Source organism: Chelonia mydas, chromosome 9 (genome assembly GCF_015237465.2).
Source record: "Chelonia mydas isolate rCheMyd1 chromosome 9, rCheMyd1.pri.v2, whole genome shotgun sequence".
NCBI classification, from domain to species: Eukaryota; Metazoa; Chordata; order Testudines; family Cheloniidae; genus Chelonia; species Chelonia mydas.
In genome coordinates, this window is record NC_057855.1 from 16009226 (window position 1) to 16023420 (window position 14195).

Consider the following 14195-nt stretch of genomic DNA (forward strand, 5'->3'; position numbering starts at 1 on the left):
GTAAAATTGGTGTCACTGAGAGGAAAATCGGACTCTCAATCATTCATCTTCCCATTAATCATTGACCAGTTGGTTTTGAGAGGTCTTCACTCAGTTTTCCTTATTTCTGAACAATTCACGATTTTGAAGAGACTTTTCTTTTATCACAGTTTCACCCAGGCAGTAGCAATCAGGAAGAGACTATTTCTTTGGTTATATGCATTGAAGAAAACCACTAAACTGAATGACAAGCATTCATGTGGTACTGTTCAAATTATCACCTATCAGCCGTGATCGTATCCTTGCGCTCTTCTGATAGGAATATAGGATTTTCCACACCAGAACAAACTAATGGATCATCTAGTCTAGAATCCTTTCTTTGTCAGTGGCCAGTGCTAGGTGCTTCACAGGGTGATATAAAAGCCCACATAACTGTACAATATTTTCTACTGTGGACAAGAACATTTCTTCCCAAACTCAGTTAGCAAATCAGTTGGTGATCTGTTTATGCCATGAGGCATGAATATTGATGTCCCTGGAAATTTGATCCTAACTATAACTGCTGGGGGTAATTCATATAAATGGACTAATCATCTTTAAGTTGTGCTCTTTCTTTCACAGCTCATAGTCCACTGTGGAGGAAGGTTTAGTCTGATGGAAGAGTTTTTGAAGGAAATGTCTTTAAAATTGGCTTATTAAATATTCCCCTTTATTAAATATTTTTAAATAACATGTAACAATAACTGCTGAAGAAAGATAATCAAACATCTTATTTTTTTCCTTTGATTCTGCAGTCTTAGATCTGATCTAATCAAAAAGGAAGAGGATTTCCCCCCTCTTGTTTCTAGGTGGTTTGGCCCAAAAAAATTCCATTGCAGTATTTTGTACTTTGATACTATTTTGAACAGAGGTACAGGAATGAGGCAGCAAAAAAATCAGTATGCCACAATCCTAGCTAAACTTTTAATCCAGCACTATGTAGTAGATAAAAACATTACCAATGGAAAGATAGTGAGAAGCTCTTCCTTGAGATAAATTGTGCAGTCTTGTTTGAGTAAAATGGATGTTTTAAAAATTAGTTTTATTTCAATTTTAGTGAAATATGAAAGAATCAAGTTCTTGGTGATTGCCTTAAAGAATGCTGTAGAGATATATGCTTGGGCTCCGAAACCATATCACAAGTTTATGGCATTTAAGGTATGTTTATGTTGTTACAAAAATACAATCCATCATCATAAGTACATGGGAATTTCTTTATTATATAGATTATGAAAGTGTATCATTTCCTTGGTTATCCTCCGCTTATCAGGCCAGACAAGGAATCAAACACAGGTCTCTTTTGTGATGCATAGAACTGACCTGGCAGAGTACCGGGCAGACTTTACAATGGCATGTCTCTTTCATACTTCAGGCAGGCACACAGAAAGATTCTTCAAGAATCAAGAATTTATTGTACTTAATACTACCTTTGAGATTATTGGATGCAAGGTGCTATAATAGTGCTAGGTATTATTGATAATTATTTATTAGTATATTCTGGGTATATGTTCTTCTGCAATTGAAAGTTTTTGACCAGTGCTGTATTGTTATTTTTTTCATATCGACTAAATAAATTATTTTATCTCAAACTAATTTACATTTTAATGACATTAAAAAGTTGCATTTTTAGAACTGTGTTTTGCATTTTTTTCCCCCTCAATGTTAATTTTTTATCTTAAGGTATAAAGTCTAATAATCTGAGGCCACTTTTTTCTCTTTTTTTCCTTCCTATCTTCCCCCAGGATTTTTCACCGGCATTCTGATTGTACATAAATTGTACCTAAACTAACTGTGCTCTGTGTACTTTACACTCAGCACTTTATAGCACTTTCCATCCACAGATCTTTGCAGAGGGCTAACCGAAAGGGGCAGTGGATTCAGAGACTGTTTCATGCTGAGTAAACACTGCATCCCTCTAGCAAATATGGCTTTTTCAGGGAGGGTGAGTGTGATCTGATGCTGAATAAAGTGAAGTGAACTTCATATAAGGAATTAAGCAGAGTTAAGGCAGTCTACACTAGAAGCGCTACATTGGCACAGGTGCGCCATTGTAGCACATCTGGTAAAGATGCTCTATGCTGATGGGAGAGAGAGCTCTCCAATCAGCATAATAAATCCACTTCCATGAGAAGTTCTCCCGCTGACATAGCGCTGTCCACATTGGCGCGTAGGTCGGTGTAATTTACGTTGCTCGGGGGGTGGCTTATTCACACAAAGTAAGTGGTAGAATAGACCCGGCCTTAGAATGGGATGGGATCCACCTCCCCAAGCTGCGGGCAAGTTTTGAAGCTGTAGTTGAATTCTCCTGTGGCTGCTATTCGAATCTATGGACTGAATAGGCATCACTGCCTTTCCACACCTGTTCAGGGATTCACAGAGACTGGAATTATGCAAATACAGAGTGGCCCTTCCTTGCCCTGCCCCACCCCACCCCTAATAGTTCATTCCTGTTCAGAGTCCGCATGAAAACCACTCAGACAGGATACAAATGGTCTCCCACCCTTGGTTGCTTTGCCCACACACCAACACAGACCTTACACGGCACAGAGCACCTGCTGTGGGTTGGAAGGGGGAATTCCTCCATATGTGTTGGCTGAAATACTCTCTCAAATGAAAATGAGTACTCCTCCATGATCCTGTTTAAAGGCCCAAATTTTGGGGCTGCGCAGAGGCACCTGCGAAAAAAGAACAGTGTTCACAATGGGGAGCTCAGGGTTGGGGGGGAATTTGTCCAACCCACAGAAGATACCATGCAGGGGAGGAGCTTGTGAGTCACATTTTTTTAATGCATACACCATCTGACCCTGCAGTAGCCCTGCACACCACCTCTCTGCAAATTATTTGTGCATGCAGCAGAGAAATGTGGACTGGCTACTTCAAAGCCTATCAACGCTGGCAGAGATTCGTGTGTTGTTCGCAGCAGTGAGGGTGTTTGCAGGTTGTGACCCTAAATTTCTAGTATCTCTGTGAGGAAAAGACAGAGGGAATTTAAGTGATTATTCTGAAGGGGGGATGGTGGAGCTTGATGTGGAAAGAGCAGCAAAATAAGGACAGAAGTGTGAATGGAATTAAGCAGCAGGGTGCAACTTTCAGTAAACTCTAACACAGCGGGAGGGGCATTACCCACCCATCACCCATACTCTCCTATACCCGGTATTTACTTGATTCCAGTGCATGGGGTTACAGGGCTCCTTACGATATAACCCATAATGTGGGGTAGGTTCTCCTCAGCCTATTCCCCCAGGACTCAGCTCTCTGAGTCCTAGCACCCTCGCCCTTGCAAGGGGGACAGAGGGTGCAGCAGGGTGGGGACCTCAGCCAGTGAGGGCCACAAGGTCTAACCTCCTCATGCAAAGGCCACAGAGTCTCACCCTATCACATGAGCCCAAGACCCAACACCAAAATCCCAGGTCTTTTATCTCTGGGAACTGTTCATTTTAGTTTCTTAACCGCACTGGAAACTGGCCACAAGTCACAATGAGTAAACAACTCCACCCAGTACCTCAGTTATGTACCAAGCATGTTCCTACTCAACCCACTGTGGCTTCACGGTGCTGTGAGGAAGGCAAAAGCTCCCTGGTACTTTGCCAATTGGCCTAGGGGAGAAAAAATTCCTTCCTGACCCACCTAAACAGTGACCCACAGCATCTGTCAAACTGCGTTCCTGTTCTTAGTTTGGATGGGTAGGGTGAGCTGCAGGAACAGAGGTGAATGAGATTCCACATGACCCCCACTCGGAGCTAAATCCTGGGAGCTGGGGAATGCTGGCCAGTCAGCACCCCACTCCCCCAGCTGGCCAATGCATGCCAAAGACTCCCAAACAGAGGAGCTACCTATTGTCCTTTGGCAAGTATCTCCCTCCCTTGCTATTGGAACTGTCTCCCTTTCACAGCTGGCCCCATCAAGTTCCCCCACCCATTGGTGTGGGTGGGTGGCATATGCCAGTATCTTTACATGCTGTCTTTTGAGCTTTCATTCCAGCTGTTGGATCCATATTTTCCAGTGACTACTACCCCTGCATGGCGAAATGCAGCATGTGTAACATGTCAGACAGCCTGATGGTTATAACAGGAAAGACAAACATTACAGCAGCACTTTGAAGCTTCTTGTAAGATATAGCAATACAAAAAGAGCCAGACTAGCAAATGAACGTGGACAGACAGAGAGACCAAGTAATACCCTGTGGGGCATCTGAGATGCAATAGGAATATCAATGACACATTTAATAAGAGACAAACGTGGTTTCATAACTGTAATGTGCTGCCAATAGTGGGCTTTGTTTGTACCTCAGGAAACTGACTGAAGGGATTTTAAAAGTCTTTTGCAGATCTCCAGCACAAACCGTTGCTTGTGGACCTCACGGTAGAAGAGGGTCAAAGATTGAAGGTTATCTTTGGATCACATACTGGATTCCATGTGATTGATGTAGATTCAGGGAACTCTTATGATATCTATATACCATCTCACGTGAGTACACGGAGGAGCTGTGTTACTGTGTTACTGTATGACTAACATGATGAATAAAGTACGTCCCAAACAAGATTTGGAAAAGGGTTCGGCTGTTGGAAATCATGGCTAATTGCATGGCATCTTGCTGTGAGTACTAAAATCACTGGTAATGGCCTCTCTGACAAGCGAATGAGAGAGGGTGAGAGGTGTAACCATAGACCTAGTTAATAAGGATAAAGGATCTGATTCGACAGTCTTTACTTACTTGGGGGCAAATTCAGCCCCATGCCAAGCCTCCATAGTCAGGCATGGAAAGAGGAATCCTCTCACATACACCACGGACCAATAGTGGTGCCATTCCATAGCTTCTGTTTCCTTGCTGGGGGGATGGTTAATAGGGAACCAGGTTCTGCCCCAACAAACAAAATGGGCACCCCAAGGAACTGGGCCTCTTAGTGCAGTTCTCTTGTAGGGAGTCCCAAATCCTGCCCTTCACCCCACTCCCTTGTGAAGCAGTTTTTCTGAGTAAGGGCTGCAGGACTGGGCTGCAGGATCTTTACGGAATAAGCTGTGTTCCGAACTATGTGTATGGTTAATAGACAAAAATGGACAGTTAAGTGAGACAAGACAATATGAAGTAAATGTAGCCTTTTCTGGAAGCCGATTTTGCTGAACTCTGGTAAGAATCTCTCATCACATGGTTTCAACTAAATTGGTTTAAGCACATTTTGTGAATAAGGCCAAAGCAGGACTGAACTTAGGTTACAAAACATACTGGGGTTTAGGTTTAACTTGGTATGCCCACTTTAACTATTTATGGTACGCCCACACCTTGAATACTGCGTGAGGTTCTGGTTGCCCCGTCTTATAAAAGATATACTGTATTAGAATTGGCAAACGTACAGAGAAGGGCAACAAAAATGCTTTGGGGTATAGAACAGTTTTCATATGAGGAGAGATTAGAAAGACTGGGACTGTTCATATCAGAAAAGGGATGACTAAGGGGGGATATGATAGAAATCTATAAAATCATGACTGGTGGAGACAGTGAATAGGGAGGTGTTATTTATTCCTTTACGTAGCACAAAAACCAGGGGTCATCCTATAAAATTAATAGACAGCAGGTTTAAAACAAACATAAGGAAGTGCTTCTTCACACAACACACAGTCAACCTGTGGACCTCACTGCCATGGGATGTTGTGAAGGCCAAAAATATAAGTGGGTTCAAAAAAGAATTGGTTAGGTTCATGGAGGATACGTCCATCAGTGGCTATTAACTGAGATGGTCAGGGATGCAGCCCCATGCTGTGAGTGTCCCTAAACCTCTGACTGCCAGAAGCTGAGGTTGGTCGACAAGGGGTGCATCACTCAATAATTGCCCTGTTCTGTTCATTCCTTCTGAAGCATCTGGCACTGGCCACTGTCGGAAGACAGGACACTGGGCTAGATGGACCATCGGTCTTACCTAGTATGGCCGTTCTTATGTTTTTATGTTCTTATATATAGTGTTTGAGCAAACCATTGGAGAAACCGGGGCAGCTGGAACTGTGTTTTAAATCAACATAGGAATTCCGTATCTGATCAGACGAGTGGCTCATCTAGGACAGTATCCATTGCCTGATTGTGCTGCCAGTGCCTAATACTTGACAGGAAGGTGGGGGAAATGCCGCCAAGGTAGCATGTTGCCTTAGCGACTGAAGATCAGAAATGTAAGAAAAGTAGCTGCATCCTAGTTTCTATCCTTTCTCCAAACACTGATTATTCAAGAAAGGAGAAGATTTCCTCCTCCCCAGTTCTGTACCCAGTATTCTTAATTTCTGTTTCACTATCATTTGAACACAAGATGTATTTAGTGCTCAATAGCAGTTGATATATGGTACTGTCAAATGTCAGACACCGTTTTCTGGGGGTGTAAATGTTGCAATCTCCTTATAATGGCTGAGGCTGTTTATCTTTGACACGTCAGACAGTTTGATGGTGGGGTAAACGTGACAAATTACTCTCTTTCGAGCCGATCCTTTAAATGCCCAGGCATAGCTGTTTAACAGGGTGGGATTTTCTTAGACTTTTTTCCCCTCTTTGATTTAATTCTGATTTGGGGGGGTTATTTTAATCACAGATTCAGGGCAATATCACTCCTCACGCCATTGTCATCCTGCCAAAAACGGATGGGATGGAGATGCTCGTGTGCTATGAGGATGAAGGGGTGTATGTGAACACCTATGGACGGATAACTAAAGACGTGGTGCTGCAGTGGGGAGAAATGCCTACTTCTGTGGGTAGGTGAACCCTTCCTCTTCTCCGTTGTCATTTACAAATGTAAAATAAGAGGAGAAATAAAGGAAACTAAGATGGGGTCATTTGGGCACTTGCCAATCAAAGCAGACCGCTCTCACTCAGATGATGGGCCTAGTTGTTGTCCATTCATAGATTGGGCCTTGAGGGCTCCCTACTTAAAGTCACTAGACTGGGGAGACAATGTGCTCCAGTGAAGAGGGCACTGGATGGGGAGTCAGGAGAACCTGAATTCTAAACTCCTGGCTCTACCATTGGCCTGCTGTGTGACCTTGCTTCTCCTCTCAGTTCCTCTGTTTCCCCCATCTGTAAAATGGGGATAAGGATGCTTTCTTCTTGTTAAAGCACTTCGAGATCTATGGAGGAAAAAGCACTATATAAGAACCATTATTATTATCTATTATTTGAGTGCTTTCTCTTGATGTGGCTGGCTTCTGCTACTTCTGGCAAATGGAGAGCTACTTGATTCCTCTAGACAGTCTTTGAATACTGATTGTTGAGAGCGGCTTTGCCCATTTTGTTATTAATAGCCTGCCAAATGTTTTTAATGCTCTTTTGGAAATTCCTTTTGACAGCCTACATTCATTCCAATCAAATAATGGGCTGGGGAGAAAAAGCTATTGAGATCCGTTCAGTGGAGACAGGACATTTGGATGGAGTATTTATGCACAAGCGAGCTCAAAGGTTAAAATTTCTATGTGAAAGAAATGATAAGGTAAGTCTGCCTCAAAGTGTGCATCAGTGCTTTACATCTTTAAGATACAACCAGCTACCTTGAGGTTTCAGATCTAGTTTGTCTTGAGGTTAATAAGTAATCAATGTGATGGTCTGCTTAATGCACACAACACACAAGCAAACCACTCCAAGTAATTCTCTTAAGTAGAGACAACCAGTAATGGGGAGAGGCCCTATATTGACTCAGCTTGAATTTCTCCTAAGTGATGATGACAAAGCTACTTGAGGAGTCTGCTCAAAACCTAATGGGCCCATTTGCCTATCTTTGATCAGCTGGAGCGGATCAGTTGTGTTTCCATTTACAGATTCTATTATAATGATTTTCTGCATAACCATTCCCCCATCCAGCAGAGTGAAAATGCTGCTGAAATATATACTCCAGTTCAAGCTGCCTCACCTAAACAATAGCCTGTACTCTAAAATATTGCATGGCCACAAATCAGTTCCATGAAATAAATCCATTTAGAATCTTGGCAGGTCAGTTACAGTTACACACACACATTACATTAAAAGAACATTATTAGTGTTGCAAAGTCAAGTACTTAGAAGTTAAGAAATGCCAGAATGAAGGTTGCCTATGCAACCTTAATTTGTTCCCCTCGTGCGTACGCATTGTGATACAATCTCAATAATGTTCTCTGAATGTAGATATTTGTGTGTAAATTCCTAGGTTTTTCAAAAAGCAAATTGATAAAGCAGAAATTCCATCATGTGACATCATATTGATACCCACTCATCAGCAGAGTTGGACTGTTTAGATCCACTGCACAGATCTCTGCCTCTTGGGCTAATGGAATAACTGGTAGCAGTAATAGGATGTCATCCTCTGTGTGGATCAGCACAAGGGAGGGATGAGAGACCATATTTGCCAAAGGGTTTCACAGACGTATGCTAACAGCAGAGGAATGGTGAGACTCAGGAATCGGGAGTTACATTCCAGGCTTTGGAGGAGAGTGCTCTCTAGTGGATACAGACTCTTCTACACATTTTCCCCAGACTTGATGACTTCTGCCCCATCCTCTCCAACATGGCCCTGTCCTATCCTGTCTGCTCATCCCTGGCTACTTTTCCTAAGCCCAGGCTCTTTGCCCAGCCAGTTACTCTCTTTCTTCCCCCTACCCCTTCAGTTCCAATTTCACCAGACTCCTTGTCCCATTCTGCTCCTTTTCTTCCCCACTGCCCTGGCTTTTGTCCTCCAATGCATTCCCCTTCCACATTACCTGGGTGTGAAAAGTGGGGTCACCGAGAGTACAGGAGAGAGAGAGGCTCCCTGTTCTCAGGTCCAGTGCCTAGCCCCATTCCAGCCCTGAGCCCCATTCCAGCTGGAAGCAGCCATTACAGAGAACAGCCAGCTTTTGCTTCTGCAGCCCTGGACTGGAGGGAGCATGCTGAGCTGCTTTGTGGGGATGACACATACATAATCCACTCGCACGTAGGAGCTGTGAGCAGATGGTGGATGCACAGTGTGGTTACACATGGGAGCTGTGAGGGGATGGGGCATGCTCAGTGAAGACAGAATTTTTAGAGATTTTTAGCTGCTAAAAATCAAGTCTCTGCTGAGCATGTGAAAGCTGCGATTTTTCAAAGGCTTATAACTTGGTGGAATTTTACAAGGATGGCAACAGGCACATCCCTATCGTAAAGGTCACCCCACTGCCAAATTTCAAATCCCGGATACAAAGTATGGGGGTGCTAGAGTTGTTCAAAGAAAAGGTCATCGGCTTTTTTTAACATAGCAAAAGAACAGAATTTTCCCTAATTTCATTCTCAGAAATGGCTGAACAATTTGGCTGAATTTTTCCAAAAGGTTGACCTGAGGCAGACAACCAGCATGAAAAATTTCAGGTCAAACAGCCTGGCAAAGTGATAAACAATTGAAAACAAGGTCTTAAAATGGGAAGTCCTGCCTATAATAAACATGGCACTATGGAGCAACCCCAAGCTGAGCTCTCCTCTCTGGTACTGATAGCAAGTCAGGAAAGCCCCATAATTTTATTGACACCTACGTTAATGATGATCTGGCTCGGTGGGTCATTCTTCAGTGGTTCTAATTTGCTCAGAATACAGCCAATACAGAGACAACCAACTTGCTGAACTTCCCTTAGATGATAGCACCAGTTCTCTCAGTTGACGTCTTAAGTGTTAGATTTCAGTTTCCTTGTACTAGTCTTGGAGAGTGTCCCTTTGCATATAGAAAATGTGGGAATGAAGAGTGTTGTCATCTGCAGTGACTGAGAGGTTGTGTTACATGATGGACTGAGACCCCCCTAGAAGAAAATTCTGCCAGGTTGTTATTCATAAACTCTTATGTCGTCTTGAGGTACTAGCAAGGTATAAGGTTCAAACTTAGTACTGTTTGTGGCATCCGTCAACACTTTTGCCTCTGTAATGGCTTGCCTGGGAGCAGTGCCCACTTGCGGACCTTTCCGGCATCCTCCCACAGCTGCAGGTCTCTGTGTACGTTGTGGAGGAAAGTCTCTATCCCTCTGTGTTTGCTGGATGCTTCTATAACCTTCAAGTAAACAGTAGAGTCCACTCATTACTGGGTGTTCCCCAGTCTCCTCGAGAGTCTTTTCTGGTCAGGGACACATTGCTTCTGCCTCAGTGGCTGTCCCAGCTGTCAGGCTTGTAGTGAAGCTCCCCTTATGCAGAGAGGCAGAGCTGCATCCTGCTCCCTCACCAGACATTCCTGAACTGAGCCAGGTTCTCTCCTTTTCTTCTCCCTCCAGGCCTGGTGTTAGCTGCAGGTATTGTAGGGTGGGGCTAACTGGGTTCTCTTTCATCCCTTCTCTGCTGGTATGGTGTTTCTCTGCTCCATCACAGCCTCCTTGTACTGCAGTCACACTACCTGAGAAACAGGATTAAAGTAGAACTTCACTGGAAACCAGGTGCCCTGTCTCCATTCAGCTCTCCTGAGAAAATTTAAAAAAAAAAAAATGAAGAGGGGAAACTGGTTGGCTCAAGGTATTGGTAATGGGATAAGGAACCTTCCATCTCTAGGTTGCTTGTTTGACTCTAGCTTGGGTCGTTAATGACTAAAAGACATTTGGTGGCTGTTAAATCTAAAAAGCTGAAAAAACATGCAATTAACTACTTGTTGCGGTTGTTTTTTTGTTTCACACACCCCCCCCTTCTTCCCGTACAGGTGTTTTTTGCATCAGTGAGATCTGGAGGAAGTAGCCAAGTTTTTTTCATGACCCTCAACAGAAATTCCATGATGAACTGGTAATAGAAGAATGCTTGACACTTACCTTCATGGCATTATTTCTAATTTAAAGGACATTAAACATGTGGACTAACACTCTCGAGGCAGATACGGAAAGCCTTGTGGAATACACCACTCCCCTACACACACTCTCACAATACAGTACACCCTTCATTGTTGCAGTCTGGTAATGGAGAGAGAGGATTCACTGGAGATCCCTAAGAATGCAACACTGTGTTTGGGGCAGAAAGAGACATATGCACTTCAAAAGTAGAGAAAGAAACCTCTGATGGTCTCCTGATTAAGCTGTGTTATAGTGGGTTATGAATTTTTTTATTTTACTTTTTCTTTGTCCCCTACTTTGTAAGAATGGGGAAGAAAATAGTGTCAAAAAGTATGTTTTTAATTCTGTCTGCCTGCTAGCATCAAATATATAGTTTGCTGTAAAGTTATTAATTAAAACTGGTGAAAGACAGCACAATAAATGTACCTTTTATCTTTGCGATGAAGGCCATAACCATATAGCTAAGTAATTTTGGGAAATCTTTTGCCTTCACCAACATTTACATGTTGCTTTTGGCAGCAACAGCTTAATGGATTTTTAAAGAAGAGAAAAATAATAGTTTTTCCCCTCTTTTGGGAAATGGATTTTAAATGGCTAAACTACTAGCCTTAGACTAATAAAATCAAAAACATTTTTGTCAGTCTGTCAGTCCATATTTCTATCTGGATCTTCACATAATGGTGTGTGTTGATAGAGAAAGTAGTGTCGTTTGTTGTTACTCCTGAAAACAGTGGGAGGGTGTATTAGCATTTTTTCCCCCATGCTACTTTATGCAAGAGGTCAAGGCAAAAGAAGGGGATGGAACAAAGGCTGAGAGAAACACAAGATCATTCAGGTGACAGATGTATTTGGAGGGATGCATGGAGCCACTTGGATGACAGGGTTTTTAATTTAGGATCCAGTCATACTGAGAACTAATTGGGTGTGCACAGCTGAATGGTTGGGCCCCACTTAAGAGTGATGCTGTGCATTCAGAACTGCCCTGGAAGTCAGTGATAGCTAAGGGTGCCTAGCACCGATAAGGATTGTGGCCCCAGTTATAACGTGGCTTCTGTTGACTTTGTCTCGTCTCCAGATATGAAGACTGGGACGGGCAAGTTAGAAGGTTCTGAGAGGCCCAGTGTCTGCTCAGTGTAGGGGAGAGAGGGGATTAGCTACTAAACCAAGCCAAAAGGAGCATTGCACAGCTGAATTGTAAAGAATTTTTAAAAATAGGGTTTCTTGAGTGACGATTCTGAAACTATAATCACTTTCTGCCCCTCCTCCACTCCCCCCAAATTACCCAACATACAGTGAACGACAACATCTGTGCAGAAATATGTATGTATTTAGTTCAGGTTGAATTGTGTCCTTATAAACTCTGCTCAACTTTAAATTTTAAGTGAGTATCTGGGATTTTTTTTTTTCTCAGTAGCTACAAGCATGGCTGCCCGTGGTATTAGGGTGTTGCATAACGAGATCTGTGTTGCTGTTTTTAACCTACCTCGTTTTGTTCGTTTTTGTTTTGTTTTTCATTTCGCTGTTTATTGCAGCACTGTTACCTCCAGGAAGATGTAGAGAGCTTAACTGGCAATCTCTGATATTATATGTAATAATAATGATGCTATTAAAAAAACAAATCAACTGTCGTTGGTCAAATCTGAATCCTTCACTAATTAAAAAAGAATCTCATACTGTCAGTCCCCCTGGCCCTGTAATGGACTGCACCATCCATTATTGTGCCGGTAGGCATTAGTTTTGTTCATAGTCATTTAAAATTGGTTGCTGGCCATACCATCAGTGAGAGCACAATAAAAATCAGAAATCCGGGGCAAATGTATAGCAAGTTGGTGAAAATATGCTACTTCTGGCCTGTGGTTCTTAAAGTTTCAACATGGCAGCTTCGTAGGTTAGAGGCAGTTAAGGGAATCCAGGCAGCTTTACAGCTCCATTTCTGAGCCTCTGCCATTAAGGCACCAGGGTGCTGGTCTCAGTCAGAAAATAAAACCCTAGTAAGGTAACTTGATCTTTAGCTCTGTTCAAAGCACTATTCATGGCTGTTGGTTTGATGGACTCTCTCTTCCAGAGGAAGGATCTGTGCAGGGGCAGTTGCTTCGGTGGCTCAGACTGTCTGGCTGTGTATACACGAGCCTATCTATCTGAAATTTCCCACTGGTGCTAGGATCATTGGCGCTCCACCTATGGCAGGGATGGCGAGAGCCCTAATGCAGACAAGCCTCCAGGCAGCCAATGGCACGTTAGCCGCGGCATTGTCGTTCAACCGTGCTGAGAGCACGTCTACACAGCCTTGTGGGCGTGATGCCAGTGGCCGCCAGCATTTTGTCTGAATTAGCACTAACATCGTTGAAGCTGCAAGTGGTGGGAAATTCTGAAAATGGTAAATGCCAGCAAAGCTTGTAGTGCACGTTCCAGCAGGGACCTTGAAATCAGCACAGTACTTCACTGAGCACCGTGGAAACCACAGTAAAGCACTTACCAGCTCTCCTCAGTAACAAGCCTAGGCTTGCACATTCCTGTAGGGGTCTCCAAATCAACAGTAGGGAGACTTCAGGCTGTCAGCCACAGCAAAGCACTGTGGGTACTTTGAAAAGTGTCCTTAATTAAAGAGCAAATATATAACTTGGGCTAGCTATAATTTCAACCTAGAGCTGCCACTGAGTGATCAGAAAAGGACCTCCATTTTCCGCCCACATCTCCCACTACCACACACGTACACACCCTTGTGTTTTTTATTGCAATGGTTGTTTTATTTAGCAATAACTTTTCTGATTAAATTTAGCAACTGCTGTAGTTAAATTAAAACGGAATCAGAGTAAATCTCTTCACTGACAGTGATTGCCACCAGCTCTTTATATTTTCACTGTGGTTACCTTAAACCAGAAGCTTCTCATTAATTTATGTTGCAAACTGATGACTTTTTTTTCCCCTAAAGTGTCATTTTCAGAATACACAGCTTTAAATGATTTTTTTTATTGTGGGTTTTTTGGGAACAGTTATGAAATAAAAGGGAATCATTGTGTTTAAACATAAGGTGGTTTGTGAATGTATTTTTTAAAAACCATACAGTCATTGAAACAAAATCATAAGAAACCAATATTGATGCATTCTTGTTTACAGAGGATGTATGTGAACATAACATAGATCAAAAACATTTCTGGTGCCAACTACAATAAAACACAAAACTTCAAACATCAAGCCATGCCTTTTATATTTTTGTACTAACCCTCTCCCCTGGGGTAATAACCATTAGCAAGTCACAGAGGCAAAATAAACCGCACTCCTTCAAAGGCAGTTAGAGGCTCAATATTCTGCAACAAAACAGAAGTTCTTAGAAAAATAAGATTCACCATAAAAGATCAGATCATTGACCCATCACGTCTGGTACCGTGCTTGAGAAAAGCGTAGAAATATCTCCCTGGTGCTTGCAG

At 42.7% G+C, this 14195-nt stretch overlaps 1 protein-coding gene across 34 annotated transcripts in view; it reads left to right on the plus strand.

Annotated features, from left to right (window-relative positions):
* TNIK (TRAF2 and NCK interacting kinase) overlaps nt 1-13962 on the plus strand; it is a 299590-nt gene extending 285628 nt beyond the window's left edge. For 33 of the 34 annotated variants that reach the window (XM_043521874.1, XM_043521886.1, XM_043521876.1 and 30 more), the window contains 5 exons: nt 1076-1176; nt 4336-4485; nt 6588-6747; nt 7339-7478; nt 10644-13962. In XM_043521874.1, coding sequence (XP_043377809.1) covers nt 1076-1176; nt 4336-4485; nt 6588-6747; nt 7339-7478; nt 10644-10727 — 635 coding nt within the window. In that variant the 3' untranslated portion in view covers nt 10728-13962. The remainder of the gene's footprint in view (nt 1-1075; nt 1177-4335; nt 4486-6587; nt 6748-7338; nt 7479-10643) is intronic. The other variant, XM_043521888.1, reaches the window with a different exon arrangement.
* The last annotated feature ends 233 nt before the right edge of the window (nt 13963-14195 follow it).